Source organism: Girardinichthys multiradiatus, chromosome 1, assembly GCF_021462225.1.
Source record: "Girardinichthys multiradiatus isolate DD_20200921_A chromosome 1, DD_fGirMul_XY1, whole genome shotgun sequence".
NCBI classification, from domain to species: Eukaryota; Metazoa; Chordata; class Actinopteri; order Cyprinodontiformes; family Goodeidae; genus Girardinichthys; species Girardinichthys multiradiatus.
This window is the reverse complement of record NC_061794.1, coordinates 4,825,514-4,842,381: the sequence shown is the minus strand read 5'-3', so window position 1 is coordinate 4,842,381 and position 16,868 is coordinate 4,825,514. Positions and strand designations below refer to the sequence as shown.

Sequence of the window (16,868 nt, the reverse complement as noted above, 5' to 3'; positions counted from 1 at the left end):
CACACCAACACGCTGACTCCCCACACCATCACACTGACTCCCCACACCATCACGCTGATTCCCCACACCAACACGCTGATTCCCCACACCACCACACTGACTCCCCACACCAACACGCTGATTCCCCACACCACCACACTGACTCCCCACACCAACACGCTGATTCCCCACACCATCACACTGACTCCCCACACCATCACACTGACTCCCCACACCAACACGCTGATTCCCCACACCATCACACTGATTCCCCACACCAACACGCCGATTTCCCACACCAACACGCCGATTTCCCACACCATCACACTGATTCCCCACACCAACACGCCGATTTCCCACACCATCACACTGATTTCCCACACCATCACACTGATTCCCCACACCATCACACTGACTCCCCACACCATCACACTGACTCCCCATACAAACACGATGATTCCCCACACCATCACACTGATTCCCCACACCAACATGCTGATTCCCCACACCATCACACTGATTCCCCACACCAACACGCTGATTCCCCACACCATCACACTGACTCCCCACACCATCACACTGACTCCCCACACCAACACGCTGACTCCCCACACCATCACACTGATTCCCCACACCATCACACTGATTTCCCACACCAACACGCTGATTCCCCACACCATCACACTGATTCCCCACACCAACACGCTGATTCCCCACACCATCACACTGACTCCCCACACCATCACACTGACTCCCCACACCAACACGCTGACTCCCCACACCATCACACTGACTCCCCACACCATCACGCTGATTCCCCACACCAACACGCTGATTCCCCACACCACCACACTGACTCCCCACACCAACACACTGATTCCCCACACCACCACACTGACTCCCCACACCAACACGCTGATTCCCCACAACATCACACTGACTCCCCACACCATCACACTGACTCCCCACACCAACACGCTGATTCCCCACACCATCACACTGATTCCCCACACCAACACGCCGATTTCCCACACCAACACGCCGATTTCCCACACCATCACACTGATTCCCCACACCAACACGCCGATTTCCCACACCATCACACAGATTTCCCACACCATCACACTGATTCCCCACACCATCACACTGACTCCCCACACCATCACACTGACTCCCCATACAAACACGATGATTCCCCACACCATCACACTGACTCCCCACACCAACACGCTGATTCCCCACACCATCACACTGATTCCCCACACCAACACGCTGATTCCCCACACCAACATGCTGATTCCCCACACCATCACACTGACTCCCCACACCACCACACTGACTCCCCACACCATTACGCTGACTCCCCACACCATCACGCTGATTCGCCACACCAACACGCTGATTCCCCACACCACTACGCTGACTCCCCACACCAACACGCTGATTCCCCACACCATCACACTAACTCCCCACACCAACAGGCTGATTCCCCACACCATCACACTGACTCCCCACACCATCACACTGACTCCCCACACATCACGCTGATTCCCCACACCAACACGCTGATTCCCCACACCATCACACTGACTCCCCACAACACCACGCTGATTCCCCACACCATCACACTGACTCCCCACACCATCACACTGACTCCCCACAACACCACGCTGATTCCCCACACCATCACACTGACTCCCCACACCATCACACTGACTCCCTACGCCATCACACTGACTCCCCACACCATCACACTGACTCCCCACACCAACACGCTGACTCCTCACACCAACAGGCTGATTCCCCACACCATCACGCTGATTCCCCACACCAACACGCTGATTCCCCACACCATCACGCTGATTCCCCACACCAACACGCTGATTCCCCACACCACCACACTGACTCCCCACACCATCACGCTGATTCCCCACACCAACACACTGACCCCACACCAACACGCTGATTCCCCACACCATCACACTGACTCCCCACACCATCACGCTGATTCCCCACACCATCACACTGATTCCCCACACCATCACACTGACTCCCCACACCATCACACTGATTCCCCACACCATCACACTGACTCCCCACACCAACACGCTGACTCCTCACACCAACACGCTGATTCCCCACACCATCACACTGACTCCCCACACCAGCACGCTGATTCCCCACACCATCACACTGACTCCCCACACCAACACGCTGATTCCCCACACCATCACACTGACTCCCCACACCATCACGCTGATTCCCCACACCATCACACTGACTCCCCACACCAACACGCTGATTCCCCACACCAACACGCTGATTCCCCACACCATCACACTGACTCCCCACACCAGCACGCTGATTCCCCACACCATCACACTGACTCCCCACACCATCACGCTGATTCCCCACACCAACACGCTGATTCCCCACACCAACACGCTGATTCCCCACACCAACACGCTGATTCCCCACACCATCACACTGACTCCCCACACCAGCACGCTGATTCCCCACACCAACACGCTGATTCCCCACACCATCACACTGACTCCCCACACCAACAGGCTGATTCCCCACACCATCACACTGACTCCCCACACCATCACACTGACTCCCCACACATCACGCTGATTCCCCACACCAACACGCTGATTCCCCACACCATCACACTGACTCCCCACAACACCACGCTGATTCCCCACACCATCACACTGACTCCCCACACCATCACACTGACTCCCCACGCCATCACACTGACTCCCCACACCATCAGTCTGATTCCCCACACCAACACGCTGATTCCCCACACCAACACGCTGATTCCCCACACCATCACGCTGATTCCCCACACCAACACGCTGATTCCCCACACCATCACGCTGATTCCCCACACCAACACGCTGATTCCCCACACCACCACACTGACTCCCCACACCATCACGCTGATTCCCCACACCATCACGCTGATTCCCCACACCATCACACTGACTCCCCACACCATCACGCTGATTCCCCACACCAACACGCTGATTCCCCACACCAACACGCTGATTCCCCACACCAACACGCCGATTCCCCACACCATCACACTGACTCCCCACACCAACATGCTGATTCCCCACACCATCACACTGACTCCCCACACTAACATGCTGATTCCCCACACCCTCACACTGACTCCCCACACCATCACGCTGATTCCCCACACCAACACGCTGATTCCCCACACCAACACGCTGATTCCCCACACCATCACACTGACTCCCCACACCATCACACTGACTCCCCACACCAACACGCTGACTCCCCACACCATCACACTGACTCCCCACACCATCACGCTGATTCCCCACACCAACACGCTGATTCCCCACACCACCACACTGACTCCCCACACCAACACGCTGATTCCCCACACCACCACACTGACTCCCCACACCAACACGCTGATTCCCCACACCATCACACTGACTCCCCACACCATCACACTGACTCCCCACACCAACACGCTGATTCCCCACACCATCACACTGATTCCCCACACCAACACGCCGATTTCCCACACCAACACGCCGATTTCCCACACCATCACACTGATTCCCCACACCAACACGCCGATTTCCCACACCATCACACTGATTTCCCACACCATCACACTGATTCCCCACACCATCACACTGACTCCCCACACCATCACACTGACTCCCCATACAAACACGATGATTCCCCACACCATCACACTGATTCCCCACACCAACATGCTGATTCCCCACACCATCACACTGATTTCCCACACCAACACGCTGATTCCCCACACCATCACAATGACTCCCCACACCAACACGCTGACTCCCCACACCATCACGCTGATTCCCCACACCATCACACTGATTCCCCACACCATCACACTGACTCCCCACACCATCACACTGATTCCCCACACCATCACACTGACTCCCCACACCAACACGCTGACTCCCCACACCAACACGCTGATTCCCCACACCATCACACTGACTCCCCACACCAGCACGCTGATTCCCCACACCATCACAATGACTCCCCACACCAACACGCTGATTCCCCACACCATCACACTGACTCCCCACACCATCACGCTGATTCCCCACACCATCACACTGACTCCCCACACCAACACGCTGATTCCCCACACCAACACGCCGATTCCCCACACCATCACACTGACTCCCCACACCAGCACGCTGATTCCCCACACCATCACAATGACTCCCCACACCATCACGCTGATTCCCCACACCAACACGCTGATTCCCCACACCAACACGCTGATTCCCCACACCAACACGCCGATTCCCCACACCATCACACTGACTCCCCACACCAGCACGCTGATTCCCCACACCAACACGCTGATTCCCCACACCATCACACTAACTCCCCACACCAACAGGCTGATTCCCCACACCATCACACTGACTCCCCACACCAACACGCTGACTCCTCACACCAACACGCTGATTCCCCACACCATCACACTGACTCCCCACACCAGCACGCTGATTCCCCACACCATCACAATGACTCCCCACACCAACACGCTGATTCCCCACACCATCACACTGACTCCCCACACCATCACGCTGATTCCCCACACCATCACACTGACTCCCCACACCAACACGCTGATTCCCCACACCAACACGCCGATTCCCCACACCATCACACTGACTCCCCACACCAGCACGCTGATTCCCCACACCATCACAATGACTCCCCACACCATCACGCTGATTCCCCACACCAACACGCTGATTCCCCACACCAACACGCTGATTCCCCACACCAACACGCCGATTCCCCACACCATCACACTGACTCCCCACACCAGCACGCTGATTCCCCACACCAACACGCTGATTCCCCACACCATCACACTAACTCCCCACACCAACAGGCTGATTCCCCACACCATCACACTGACTCCCCACACCATCACACTGACTCCCCACACATCACGCTGATTCCCCACACCAACACGCTGATTCCCCACACCATCACACCGACTCCCCACAACACCACGCTGATTCCCCACACCATCACACTGACTCCCCACACCATCACACTGACTCCCCACGCCATCACACTGACTCCCCACACCATCAGTCTGATTCCCCACACCAACACGCTGACTCCTCACACCAACAGGCTGATTCCCCACACCATCACGCTGATTCCCCACACCAACACGCTGATTCCCCACACCATCACGCTGATTCCCCACACCAACACGCTGATTCCCCACACCATCACACTGACTCCCCACACCATCACGCTGATTCCCCACACCATCACGCTGATTCCCCACACCATCACACTGACTCCCCACACCATCACGCTGATTCCCCACACCAACACGCTGATTCCCCACACCAACACGCTGATTCCCCACACCAACACGCCGATTCCCCACACCATCACACTGACTCCCCACACAACATGCTGATTCCCCACACCATCACACTGACTCCCCACACCAACATGCTGATTCCCCACACCCTCACACTGACTCCCCACACCAACATGCTGAGTCGCCACACCAACACGCTGATTCCCCACACCAACACGCTGATTCCCCACACCATCACACTGACTCCCCACACCATCACACTGACTCCCCACACCAACACGCTGACTCCCCACACCATCACACTGACTCCCCACACCATCACGCTGATTCCCCACACCAACACGCTGATTCCCCACACCATCACACTGACTCCCCACACCAACACGCTGATTCCCCACACCATCACACTGACTCCCCACACCAACACGCTGATTCCCCACACCATCACACTGACTCCCCACACCATCACACTGACTCCCCACACCAACACGCTGATTCCCCACACCATCACACTGATTCCCCACACCAACACGCCGATTTCCCACACCAACACGCCGATTTCCCACACCATCACACTGATTCCCCACACCAACACGCCGATTTCCCACACCATCACACTGATTTCCCACACCATCACACTGATTCCCCACACCATCACACTGACTCCCCACACCATCACACTGACTCCCCATACAAACACGATGATTCCCCACACCATCACACTGATTCCCCACACCAACATGCTGATTCCCCACACCATCACACTGATTTCCCACACCAACACGCTGATTCCCCACACCATCACAATGACTCCCCACACCAACACGCTGACTCCCCACACCATCACGCTGATTCCCCACACCATCACACTGATTCCCCACACCATCACACTGACTCCCCACACCATCACACTGATTCCCCACACCATCACACTGACTCCCCACACCAACACGCTGACTCCTCACACCAACACGCTGATTCCCCACACCATCACACTGACTCCCCACACCAGCACGCTGATTCCCCACACCATCACACTGACTCCCCACACCAACACGCTGATTCCCCACACCATCACACTGACTCCCCACACCATCACGCTGATTCCCCACACCATCACACTGACTCCCCACACCAACACGCTGATTCCCCACACCAACACGCTGATTCCCCACACCATCACACTGACTCCCCACACCAGCACGCTGATTCCCCACACCATCACAATGACTCCCCACACCATCACGCTGATTCCCCACACCAACACGCTGATTCCCCACACCAACACGCTGATTCCCCACACCAACACGCCGATTCCCCACACCATCACACTGACTCCCCACACCAGCACGCTGATTCCCCACACCAACACGCTGATTCCCCACACCATCACACTGACTCCCCACACCAACAGGCTGATTCCCCACACCATCACACTGACTCCCCACACCATCACACTGACTCCCCACACATCACGCTGATTCCCCACACCAACACGCTGATTCCCCACACCATCACACTGACTCCCCACAACACCACGCTGATTCCCCACACCATCACACTGACTCCCCACACCATCACACTGACTCCCCACACCATCACACTGACTCCCCACACCATCAGTCTGATTCCCCACACCAACACGCTGACTCCTCACACCAACAGGCTGATTCCCCACACCATCACGCTGATTCCCCACACCAACACGCTGATTCCCCACACCATCACGCTGATTCCCCACACCAACACGCTGATTCCCCACACCACCACACTGACTCCCCACACCACCACGCTGATTCCCCACACCATCACGCTGATTTCCCACACCATCACACTGACTCCCCACACCATCACGCTGATTCCCCACACCAACACGCTGATTCCCCACACCAACACGCTGATTCCCCACACCAACACGCCGATTCCCCACACCATCACACTGACTCCCCACACAACATGCTGATTCCCCACACCATCACACTGACTCCCCACACTAACATGCTGATTCCCCACACCCTCACACTGACTCCCCACACCAACATGCTGAGTCGCCACACCAACACGCTGATTCCCCACACCAACACGCTGATTCCCCACACCATCACACTGACTCCCCACACCATCACACTGACTCCCCACACCAACACGCTGACTCCCCACACCATCACACTGACTCCCCACACCATCACGCTGATTCCCCACACCAACACGCTGATTCCCCACACCACCACACTGACTCCCCACACCAACACGCTGATTCCCCACACCACCACACTGACTCCCCACACCAACACGCTGATTCCCCACAACATCACACTGACTCCCCACACCATCACACTGACTCCCCACACCAACACGCTGATTCCCCACACCATCACACTGATTCCCCACACCAACACGCCGATTTCCCACACCAACACGCCGATTTCCCACACCATCACACTGATTCCCCACACCAACACGCCGATTTCCCACACCATCACACTGATTTCCCACACCATCACACTGATTCCCCACACCATCACACTGACTCCCCACACCATCACACTGACTCCCCATACAAACACGATGATTCCCCACACCATCACACTGATTCCCCACACCAACATGCTGATTCCCCACACCATCACACTGATTTCCCACACCAACACGCTGATTCCCCACACCATCACACTGACTCCCCACACCATCACACTGACTCCCCACACCAACACGCTGACTCCCCACACCATCACACTGATTCCCCACACCATCACACTGATTTCCCACACCAACACGCTGATTCCCCACACCATCACACTGATTCCCCACACCAACACGCTGATTCCCCACACCATCACACTGACTCCCCACACCATCACACTGACTCCCCACACCAACACGCTGACTCCCCACACCATCACACTGACTCCCCACACCATCACGCTGATTCCCCACACCAACACGCTGATTCCCCACACCACCACACTGACTCCCCACACCAACACACTGATTCCCCACACCACCACACTGACTCCCCACACCAACACGCTGATTCCCCACACCATCACACTGACTCCCCACACCATCACACTGACTCCCCACACCAACACGCTGATTCCCCACACCATCACACTGATTCCCCACACCAACACGCCGATTTCCCACACCAACACGCCGATTTCCCACACCATCACACTGATTCCCCACACCAACACGCCGATTTCCCACACCATCACACTGATTTCCCACACCATCACACTGATTCCCCACACCATCACACTGACTCCCCACACCATCACACTGACTCCCCATACAAACACGATGATTCCCCACACCATCACACTGATTCCCCACACCAACATGCTGATTCCCCACACCATCACACTGATTTCCCACACCAACACGCTGATTACCCACACCACCACACTGACTCCTTGCAGTGAGAGTGTGATATAATGCCACCCCAATATAATGATAAGGGAAACACTGCTGTCCATATGACAGAGCAACAAAAAAACTACTGCCTTTTTTATTTTAAATAAGAGTTTCAGATATGATGCAGGGTGTCAAGTTAAAAGCACTCACCTTTATATTTAGGGCACATATTAGCTGATAAAGCAACTAGATAGCGCTTTGCAAGAGTAATAATATTTGATAAGAAATGTTTTCTTTATATCACGAGATTTCCTGATGTGAGATCTTGTCACACTCCTACAGCAGTTTAGAGAAATTAATGTTATTTTGTTATTTTAAATATATATGTATATACACACACACACACACACATTTATATATATATATATATATATATATATATAGGTATACACTTAAACATAAATAAATATAACGCTTAAATATTCATAACTTCTTGAGACAGGTATTGAATAGTCACATTTACTTAAGTAACTTTTTGAAAAACATTTACTTTTAGTGCACCATAGTTTTTATTTTTACTTGAGTGATATTATTTTAAAGTAGGTCATCGCTACTCTTACTTGACTGCAAGTTTACATGTTACATGTTTGGCTGCTCTGCCCACCTCTAATGGCTTCTCGACAAAACTGTTACCACTTGTTTTGTGAGCTGTCATGGCCCAGTGATCAATGACTTTTGAAAAAGGTATGAGGAGTCTTATCTTCATCTTCATACTGATAAGACTTCAGATATGGTTATTGATTTTAGAAGAAAATCTCACAAGCACAAAATCACTTTAATTAATGATCAGGCCATTAAGAGTGTTCATACAGCTGATAGCCACTTCCGTTTTAAAGGATGACTTCCATCACCTTCACAGGTAGTTTCAGCTTCTTCTCCCTGGAAGAAGATTCTTAGTCCCAAAATGTAGGACCATACGCTTTAAAAACAGCTTTGTTCCGACTGCTGCTCCTGAACTGAACAAGCTGAAAAAATACTGGCACTCACAATGGATTTTATTGGATTTAATGGATTTTATTTAGTCTAGATTATTTCCGTTTTGTGTTTTTTACCCATTGATTTTATAAAGATTTTATGTATTTATATGGTGCATGTATATGTATTTATCTTATTTGAATTCTTGTTATCCTCTTCTGTGTCCTGCTTTCATTCAATTTATGGAGCTTGGGGCACTTTGAGCACAGTAATATTTATTTGAATGGTTCTGGTTGTGTTTGTATGAATGTGTGAATGCTTTGAACCACTGCAAAACAATTCTACCTATGGGTATCAATAAAATGACCATGAACCTTTGTTAAGAGCCTTTTTCCTTTAGTTTTAACAGAGTCAGCTGAGGGTGACAACTGCATGTGGATTGAAGAAACCATCAAGTGTACTGCCATACCCCACTGCTCCCCACAGAGCCTTCACGCCGCCATGCAGCTCGTCAACATCCAGACACTCGCCTTCACACCATCACACGCTCTCCCATGGAAAGTCTTCCTTTACACCCATACCTTGCACGTTGACACATCCTGCAGGACACTGGTACTTGGGGAGCTGCTGTACACTGGAGAGGAAACTCAGAACCGCTCAGCTGATGGAGAGGTGAAGGAACAAATGGAAGCAGATGGAGATAAGGAAATAAAAGTGACTCTGCGGCAGCACCCACAAGATGTTAGAGCCCTGAGGGCATTTCTGTCGGTCCTTTCCACTGTACTCCACACACTTTCCTCTGAGATGGCTAAGATTCTCTAACGCTAAAGGAACTTTTTTTTACTTTCTGTCTCTGATTGTGATTAAACCCTCATTCTGATGACAAATGTTATTCAGTGCCTTGGAAATAGACACACTGGGAAAAGAATGCATTGACTTATATACAATAACAGCAAAACACACACTGGAGTACAGGTGCGCAAAAGCTGGTTAGATGTTCAGGTGTTGTAATCACATCCACAGTGTGCTACATTATTAAAAACTGAATAAAAAAATCAACTGAAGATCATGAATTTCCTGTCTTCACAATTTTTTATTCTGAAAGCAGAGTAAAGAAGAGTTTCATTTGATTCATATCTGGCCTGATGATGATGGAACAAAAAGAACTGCTCTCTACAACCGTTTTTAGTTGTGCCTGAGATCTGGAGTCATAGTTTTTAGCACTGTAACACGGAGGTCTTTCTCGGCTGGATTTTGCAGTGAAGATGACAACTTAGGCAGAGGTTGGTGGAATTGGCAGGTTTTTATTTCATCATCTTTGGAGCAATAATGGCATATCCAGGTCTCCATACATAAGTATCATACAAAAAGCACCTCTCACTAAGAATAGGCTCAGCTATTTGTGGACTAAACCATCATTGGCTCAAGGCAGGAGGTCTACCAACGCCTTTATACATTTGCAAGACAATGAACATTTCCATAAATACATGCATTTTTGCATTACTATAAATACTTAATCTCTTTAAACCTACCACAGCACCATTATAAACACCAAAAACCCATTTACAAAAATTCCCCACACTCTTCCCCCTTCTCCCATGGCCTCTCCTGGAACCTTTAAACAGTGTCCGGACCCTTGGGGAAGCATTTGTCCAAACACCCTGGAGAGGACACGAATGACAGGTGAGTAGACCCATATTTAAAAAGCAACTTCTACTTACACTTTTACTTTTAGATTTGACACACACGCTAAGTTTCAATAAACAGTATACCTTGTTGGTCCAAGTAACGATACATTTTCTCCTCACAGGCAACCACCACACTGCTTGATGAGGAGCAGCTGTGTGAGGCCTGGAACCAAAGGCTACATGCTAATTATTAAAATATGTCAATAAACATTCAATAAATAATCAAAACTTATTGTGTGCAAATGGTTATTGCTGTGCAAACCCATGCTTAAAGTGCAGTGCTGAATAAAGTGCTAGTTAAAGTGCTTTTAGTAAAGTGCAAAATGCTCACCACGTGCTGTACAAAGTACTACATTGAAACTGGTACTGGTAATGAAGTTGTCTTCATTACAAGCACCATTTACGCTTTAAACAGTCCATTTTATGGCAGATGCAACTCTTGTCTTCAAAGTATTTGTTTTGGTCAGCCACCTTCTGTGGTATCATATTCTGCTAAATTCTTGCATGACACACAGTAACAGGGTTTAAAGTCTCATTGATCTGAATGTTCGCTGAATAGCTTATAGACAGTCAAATTGTATAAACTAACCTAATCCATTAATGCAAAAACCTCAAGAGATATATTTGTTTAAATAATACATTGCTGTGAAAAAGTATTGTCCCTAAAAGATGCACACTTCTATTTTGTGTCACTTAAAGATTTCTGAAAATTAACAATATTTGTATATCAAAGATAACCAAATGATGCAAATGTATCAAGGGAAAAAAAACTAATCAAACTGACCTTATCTGAAAATAGAAGCACAGTGATCCAAAGCACACCAGCAAGTCCATCTCTAAATGGCTTTAAAAAAGGAAGGTTTTAGAGTGTCCTAGTCAAAGACTGAACATAAATCTGATTGAAATGTTGTAGTATGACCTTAAACAGGCAGCCGGAAATGAAGGGATAGCAATCCATTGTGGCTGAATTTAAAACAACAGTGGGCCAAAATCTCTGCAGCGATGTAATGGACTCAGGCAGTTACCTCAAACGCTTCATGGCAACTGTTGCTACGACCTAGGGTGTCACAACCAGTTACTAGGTTTAGGAAGTAATTACTTGCATCAATACTTGAAATCATCATCCGATAACAGCTTTTTATTTACTCAGTTTCTCTTTAAAATTTATTTTTGGTGGCTGATCTGAAATGTGTGACAAAAGCAAACAGAAAACACAACTTTTTCACAGTACTATGTTGGATTTAAAAAAGCAAGATGGACTATGTTTAGGGATTTTTTTGTTTCATACACCAGCTTCTGTTTCACACTACCTGACAATACAAGAAAGAGGGAAAACTTTGATATGGAGTGTTAGTTTGGTTGGTTTTTTTATGGTTTCTTGGTAGACCAGCTGATGGAGAAGAAGGAATTACTTGTTGCTGATGCAGCAACAATTAGCTGTCTACAAAATCAGGCTAATGAGATGAAATATTCGTCCATCTATTGTAATTTGACTCAGTGATGTTAAAACAATTTTGTGGTATGACAGAGAATTTATTAAAAATCTTTTTTACGGATTTGTTCCTAAGACTAAACAACATGTCATGTATACAAACTCTTCTGTTAGAAGCTACCCCAGCTGCTACTGAGAGCAGCCACTACGATTCTTTGTTCACCGTCTGGGAAGTAATTCATTGCCCTTTGGATCTCCCATCCTGTTCATGAATGAGGTTGTGTTTGGGCAGAGAAAATTAGTTTAGGATGAAACTATCTAAATATTGTTTATTTCATGGTGTTTAGCTTTGTTTGTGGTGGTAAAAAGGCCACCTGGTGAAGCCAATACGAACAGGCCTCAAAGCCTTGAGGCTACTCTGTTGTTCTGTGTTATGTTTTAAAGTCACAGGGTGTGTACGGGTGCTTGATATTCTTGAAAATGCTTGAATATTTAACAAGGTGTTTTCAAGGTTTGAAAAGTGATTGATATGAGTCCTTCAAAATGCTTGATATTCTAACTACACCGTTTTGTAATAAAAAGCACTAACAGTTTGATTAAAAACTTCAGTTTGATATTTTTATGTTAAAGGCACAAAATAGAGAGTGATAATTTTGCCTTTAATGAAGTCCCAGAAAGCCTCGCTACCACTCAGAGAGGGTTTTGCTCCTTTTCATAATTCCGGCATGTGAGCAGTAGACATCACCTCAAGCATAGACCAGTTGCTGGACTGGCAGCGTCCATTGGCATTGTTTTGAAGCAAACCTGCTTCGAGTACATAGCCGTGTCTTGCTCGTCATGCACGTCTACCGTGAGTAGGAGAAAACAGCATACCCAGCGGTTGCCATTTTAATGATTGCTGGGTCGAATATACTAGACACAAACATGGTTGAAACAAGGACCAAATCCTCAAGTAGCTTCCTTTAACAAATGCAAGAAGGATCTCCAACTTTCATGATGGGAGAGTCGTTGCTCTCCAATGGTAAGCCATTGTAGTGGGAAGGAGGTAAATTGCAAATTGATTGTTTTGAAAGGTGGATCAAGCTAGGGTTTTATGTCATCTACTGTACTTAAAAATGTGCAACAACAAAACAATTTACTGAAAACACTAGTAAAGGTGGTTAGCTAATGGTTTATTTACGCAAAAAGTAGCTGTGGCCTGGCAATGTTCGGTCGTGTGCTGTGCCTACAATGTCTTTTGGGTTCCTTCTGCCTATATGCTCGGAGAGATGAAGACTGCTCTGAAGTTTGGAACAAAAAGTTTAAAAAATTTAACTTGAAAATGCTTGAAAAGTGTTTGAATTTTTTTGTAGGAAACCCTGAATTTACAGTAATTTAGTTTTTAATCTGGTTTAAGCAGAGATCACCCTTAACGTGCCATTGGTGGTGATATACATCTTAATCTTTGTATTAATGGTTCGTCAAGCACATGTGGAACTTAAAGGGTTGGTAAAAAATCTCAACTGCTAATACTTGCACCAGCAAAGTCAAATATTTACATACGACTCGTTGCCATCGTGTAACAGTCCATAGATGTTCCTTTCCAGCATTTTAGTTGTCCATTACTCCATGTGATGGCTAATTAAAATAATAGTAACATAAATTGTCAAAAAGACTATTGATTTCTAATACAACAAATATTTCCTTAAATATTATTTTTACTAAGATAATGGTAGCTGATAAAAAAGAAAAAAAAGAATCAAGTATCCAAAAAGGTTTTGACTTGAAATTTGGCAAATGATTCTTTGAATTTTTAATTCTTAAAATAATGTTTTACTTACCTTCTGATTTTGCATTGTGACTGGTTGTTTGTAGACCAATTGCTGTCCTTAATTAATTTTAACAACTAATTTGACCTTATTTCCAAATTCCTCCAGACAAACCTTGGTTCTTAAACATAAATATCCCCATTGAACTGCTATATTATTGCATCATTTATATTGGTTACCTTGTTATTTTATTTGTACTTAGTTAATTTCTTTTCTTTATTCCTTCATTTTGTTTGGTAGTTTAGTTGAATTGTTCTAGCCTAATAAGGCGTTTAACTGAAATATGTTTAACTTGGAGTGAAATTGCTTTTGTTAATAAATTATTATATTTTGGAGAGAAGCTGTTGTGAATTTGTTCCATGTTTGCTGTTTTCAGAATGCTAGTGCTGGAATCACTTTTTCATCTATTATTCTAATACCACCACCATATTGGGGTGGTATTAGGTATTAGGACATTACTTAACACACCAAAAGTCAGTCAGTAAGTCATTTCCTATACCACTTCTTCCATAGTGGGTCACAGGGAAGCTGGTGCCTATCTCCAGCAGTCTATGGGCAGGAGGCGGGGTACACCCTGGACAGGTCGCCAGTCCATCACACAAACAACCATGCACACACTCATTCACACACTTAAGGGCAATTTAGAGAGACCAATTAACCTAACAGGCATGTCTTTGGACTGTGGGAGGAAGCCAGAGTACCCAGTTAGAACGCAGACACTGGGAGAACATGCAAACTCCATACAGAAAGACCCCCCGGCTGGGAATTGAACCCAGGACTTTATTGGTGCAAGGCAACAGTGCTACCAACTGCACCACTGTGCAGCCTGCAGGATTATTCCATCAAATTGGAATAATTGAACTAGAATCTCTATATGATAGGACTGAATAGACTACATATTTCTGCATATTAATTGGATCATTTGTTGTCTAAAGTACCGTGAGACAGCATTGGTTTTGAGCTGGTGCTATATAAATTAACTAACCTGAATACAATATTTCAGCCACTTTTAAGTATAAATGTAAAAAGTCTGGAGCTGTTTTTGATTTTCTTTTTGAACAACACACAGTGATATTCTGGCTAAAATCTGCTCATCTCAGTTTTTTTAATACTAACCCTACGCAAACATGTCTTTCATGCAAAGCCATGGTAGTTTTTAGACATAAAGCTACAGTGGAGTAGAGCCCACACTCTCAGCCTTATCCACATACAATACCCATAAAAACTTGGTTCTTTTCTAGGCTTAAGCCTTTTATTTTCTCATTTCACTGCTGTACTCATTCTTAGAAAAGCACCAGTAAAAACAAATATGGAAATATACTGTGATGGAAATTTTATAAAGTGCCTTTTTTGCTAATTGAGGTGACATCATGCCTGGCCTAAACATAAGATGTTTCAATTCCCTTTCTGCCCCAGGAACCCCCTTTTTTTAAATACAAGAACATTTGTTGCAGAGGAGTCGAGATGAACAGGCACCCCCTCCACTTCCTGGAGGGGGTGCCTGTTCACATGGGGTTTTTGCTATGCTGATATAAGGAAGTGTCGATCTTTGTGCTGGTCAGAACAGTTCAGCTCAGCTTAGCAATACATGGCTGATGCTGGAAACTGTCTCCCTTATGAGGCAAAATTAATAAAGCTGATTGAGTGATGATCATAAGTCTCCTCCTTTGGAAAATATGATTTTCTCCACAACAATACATTAAAGAGTGTATTAGAGGATTTATGGAAAAAGGCACACACCCAACTATCTAGGCCTTTTGCATTATCAGTTAAGGAAAAATATTTTACCTTCTTTCCCATGTAATGTATCACAGGTTCTAAGTCTTTTAGTACAACCTGAGCCTTAAAATACACTGTTCGGCTAACTTCTGCCTCCAAGATTTTGCACATGTATATGCCACATTGACAAAATGTTGTGAGAAATTGTTGCACACCATTTAACATAAACACAGATCACTGTGAGACACACATGTTTCTCATTTGTCAAACAGTATTTAAGTCTTTCATTTTTTCCACATTTTTGCCTTCGCAGAACTCAGATGTTCAGATTTCTTTGTCTCGTCTTCTGTTGCTTAATGTGCAGGGGTTGGACAATGAAACTGAAACACCTGGTTTTAGACCACAATAATTTATTAGTATGGTGTAGGGCCTCCTTTTGCGGCCAATACAGCATCAATTCGTCTTGGGAATGACATATACAAGTTCTGCACAGTGGTCAGAGGGATTTTAAGCCA

The 16,868-nt window shown here is 47.3% G+C and overlaps 1 protein-coding gene and 1 long non-coding RNA gene across 3 annotated transcripts in view; one reads left to right on the top strand and one right to left on the bottom strand.

Moving 5' to 3' along the window:
* Positions 1-10,779, top strand: part of ap4b1 (adaptor related protein complex 4 subunit beta 1) — a 40,524-nt gene extending 29,745 nt beyond the window's left edge. For both annotated transcript variants that reach the window (XM_047377184.1, XM_047377176.1), the window contains one exon: positions 10,107-10,779. In XM_047377184.1, coding sequence (XP_047233140.1) covers positions 10,107-10,528 — 422 coding nt within the window. In that variant the 3' untranslated portion in view covers positions 10,529-10,779. The remainder of the gene's footprint in view (positions 1-10,106) is intronic.
* Positions 10,780-10,909: 130 nt separating this feature from the next.
* On the bottom strand, positions 10,910-14,842 carry LOC124875199. Its single transcript, XR_007039992.1, has 3 exons — positions 12,179-14,842; positions 11,479-11,557; positions 10,910-11,367 (listed from the first exon to the last, which is right to left on the bottom strand). It is a non-coding gene; the product is annotated as an uncharacterized LOC124875199 (long non-coding RNA).
* Positions 14,843-16,868: the final 2,026 nt, after the last annotated feature.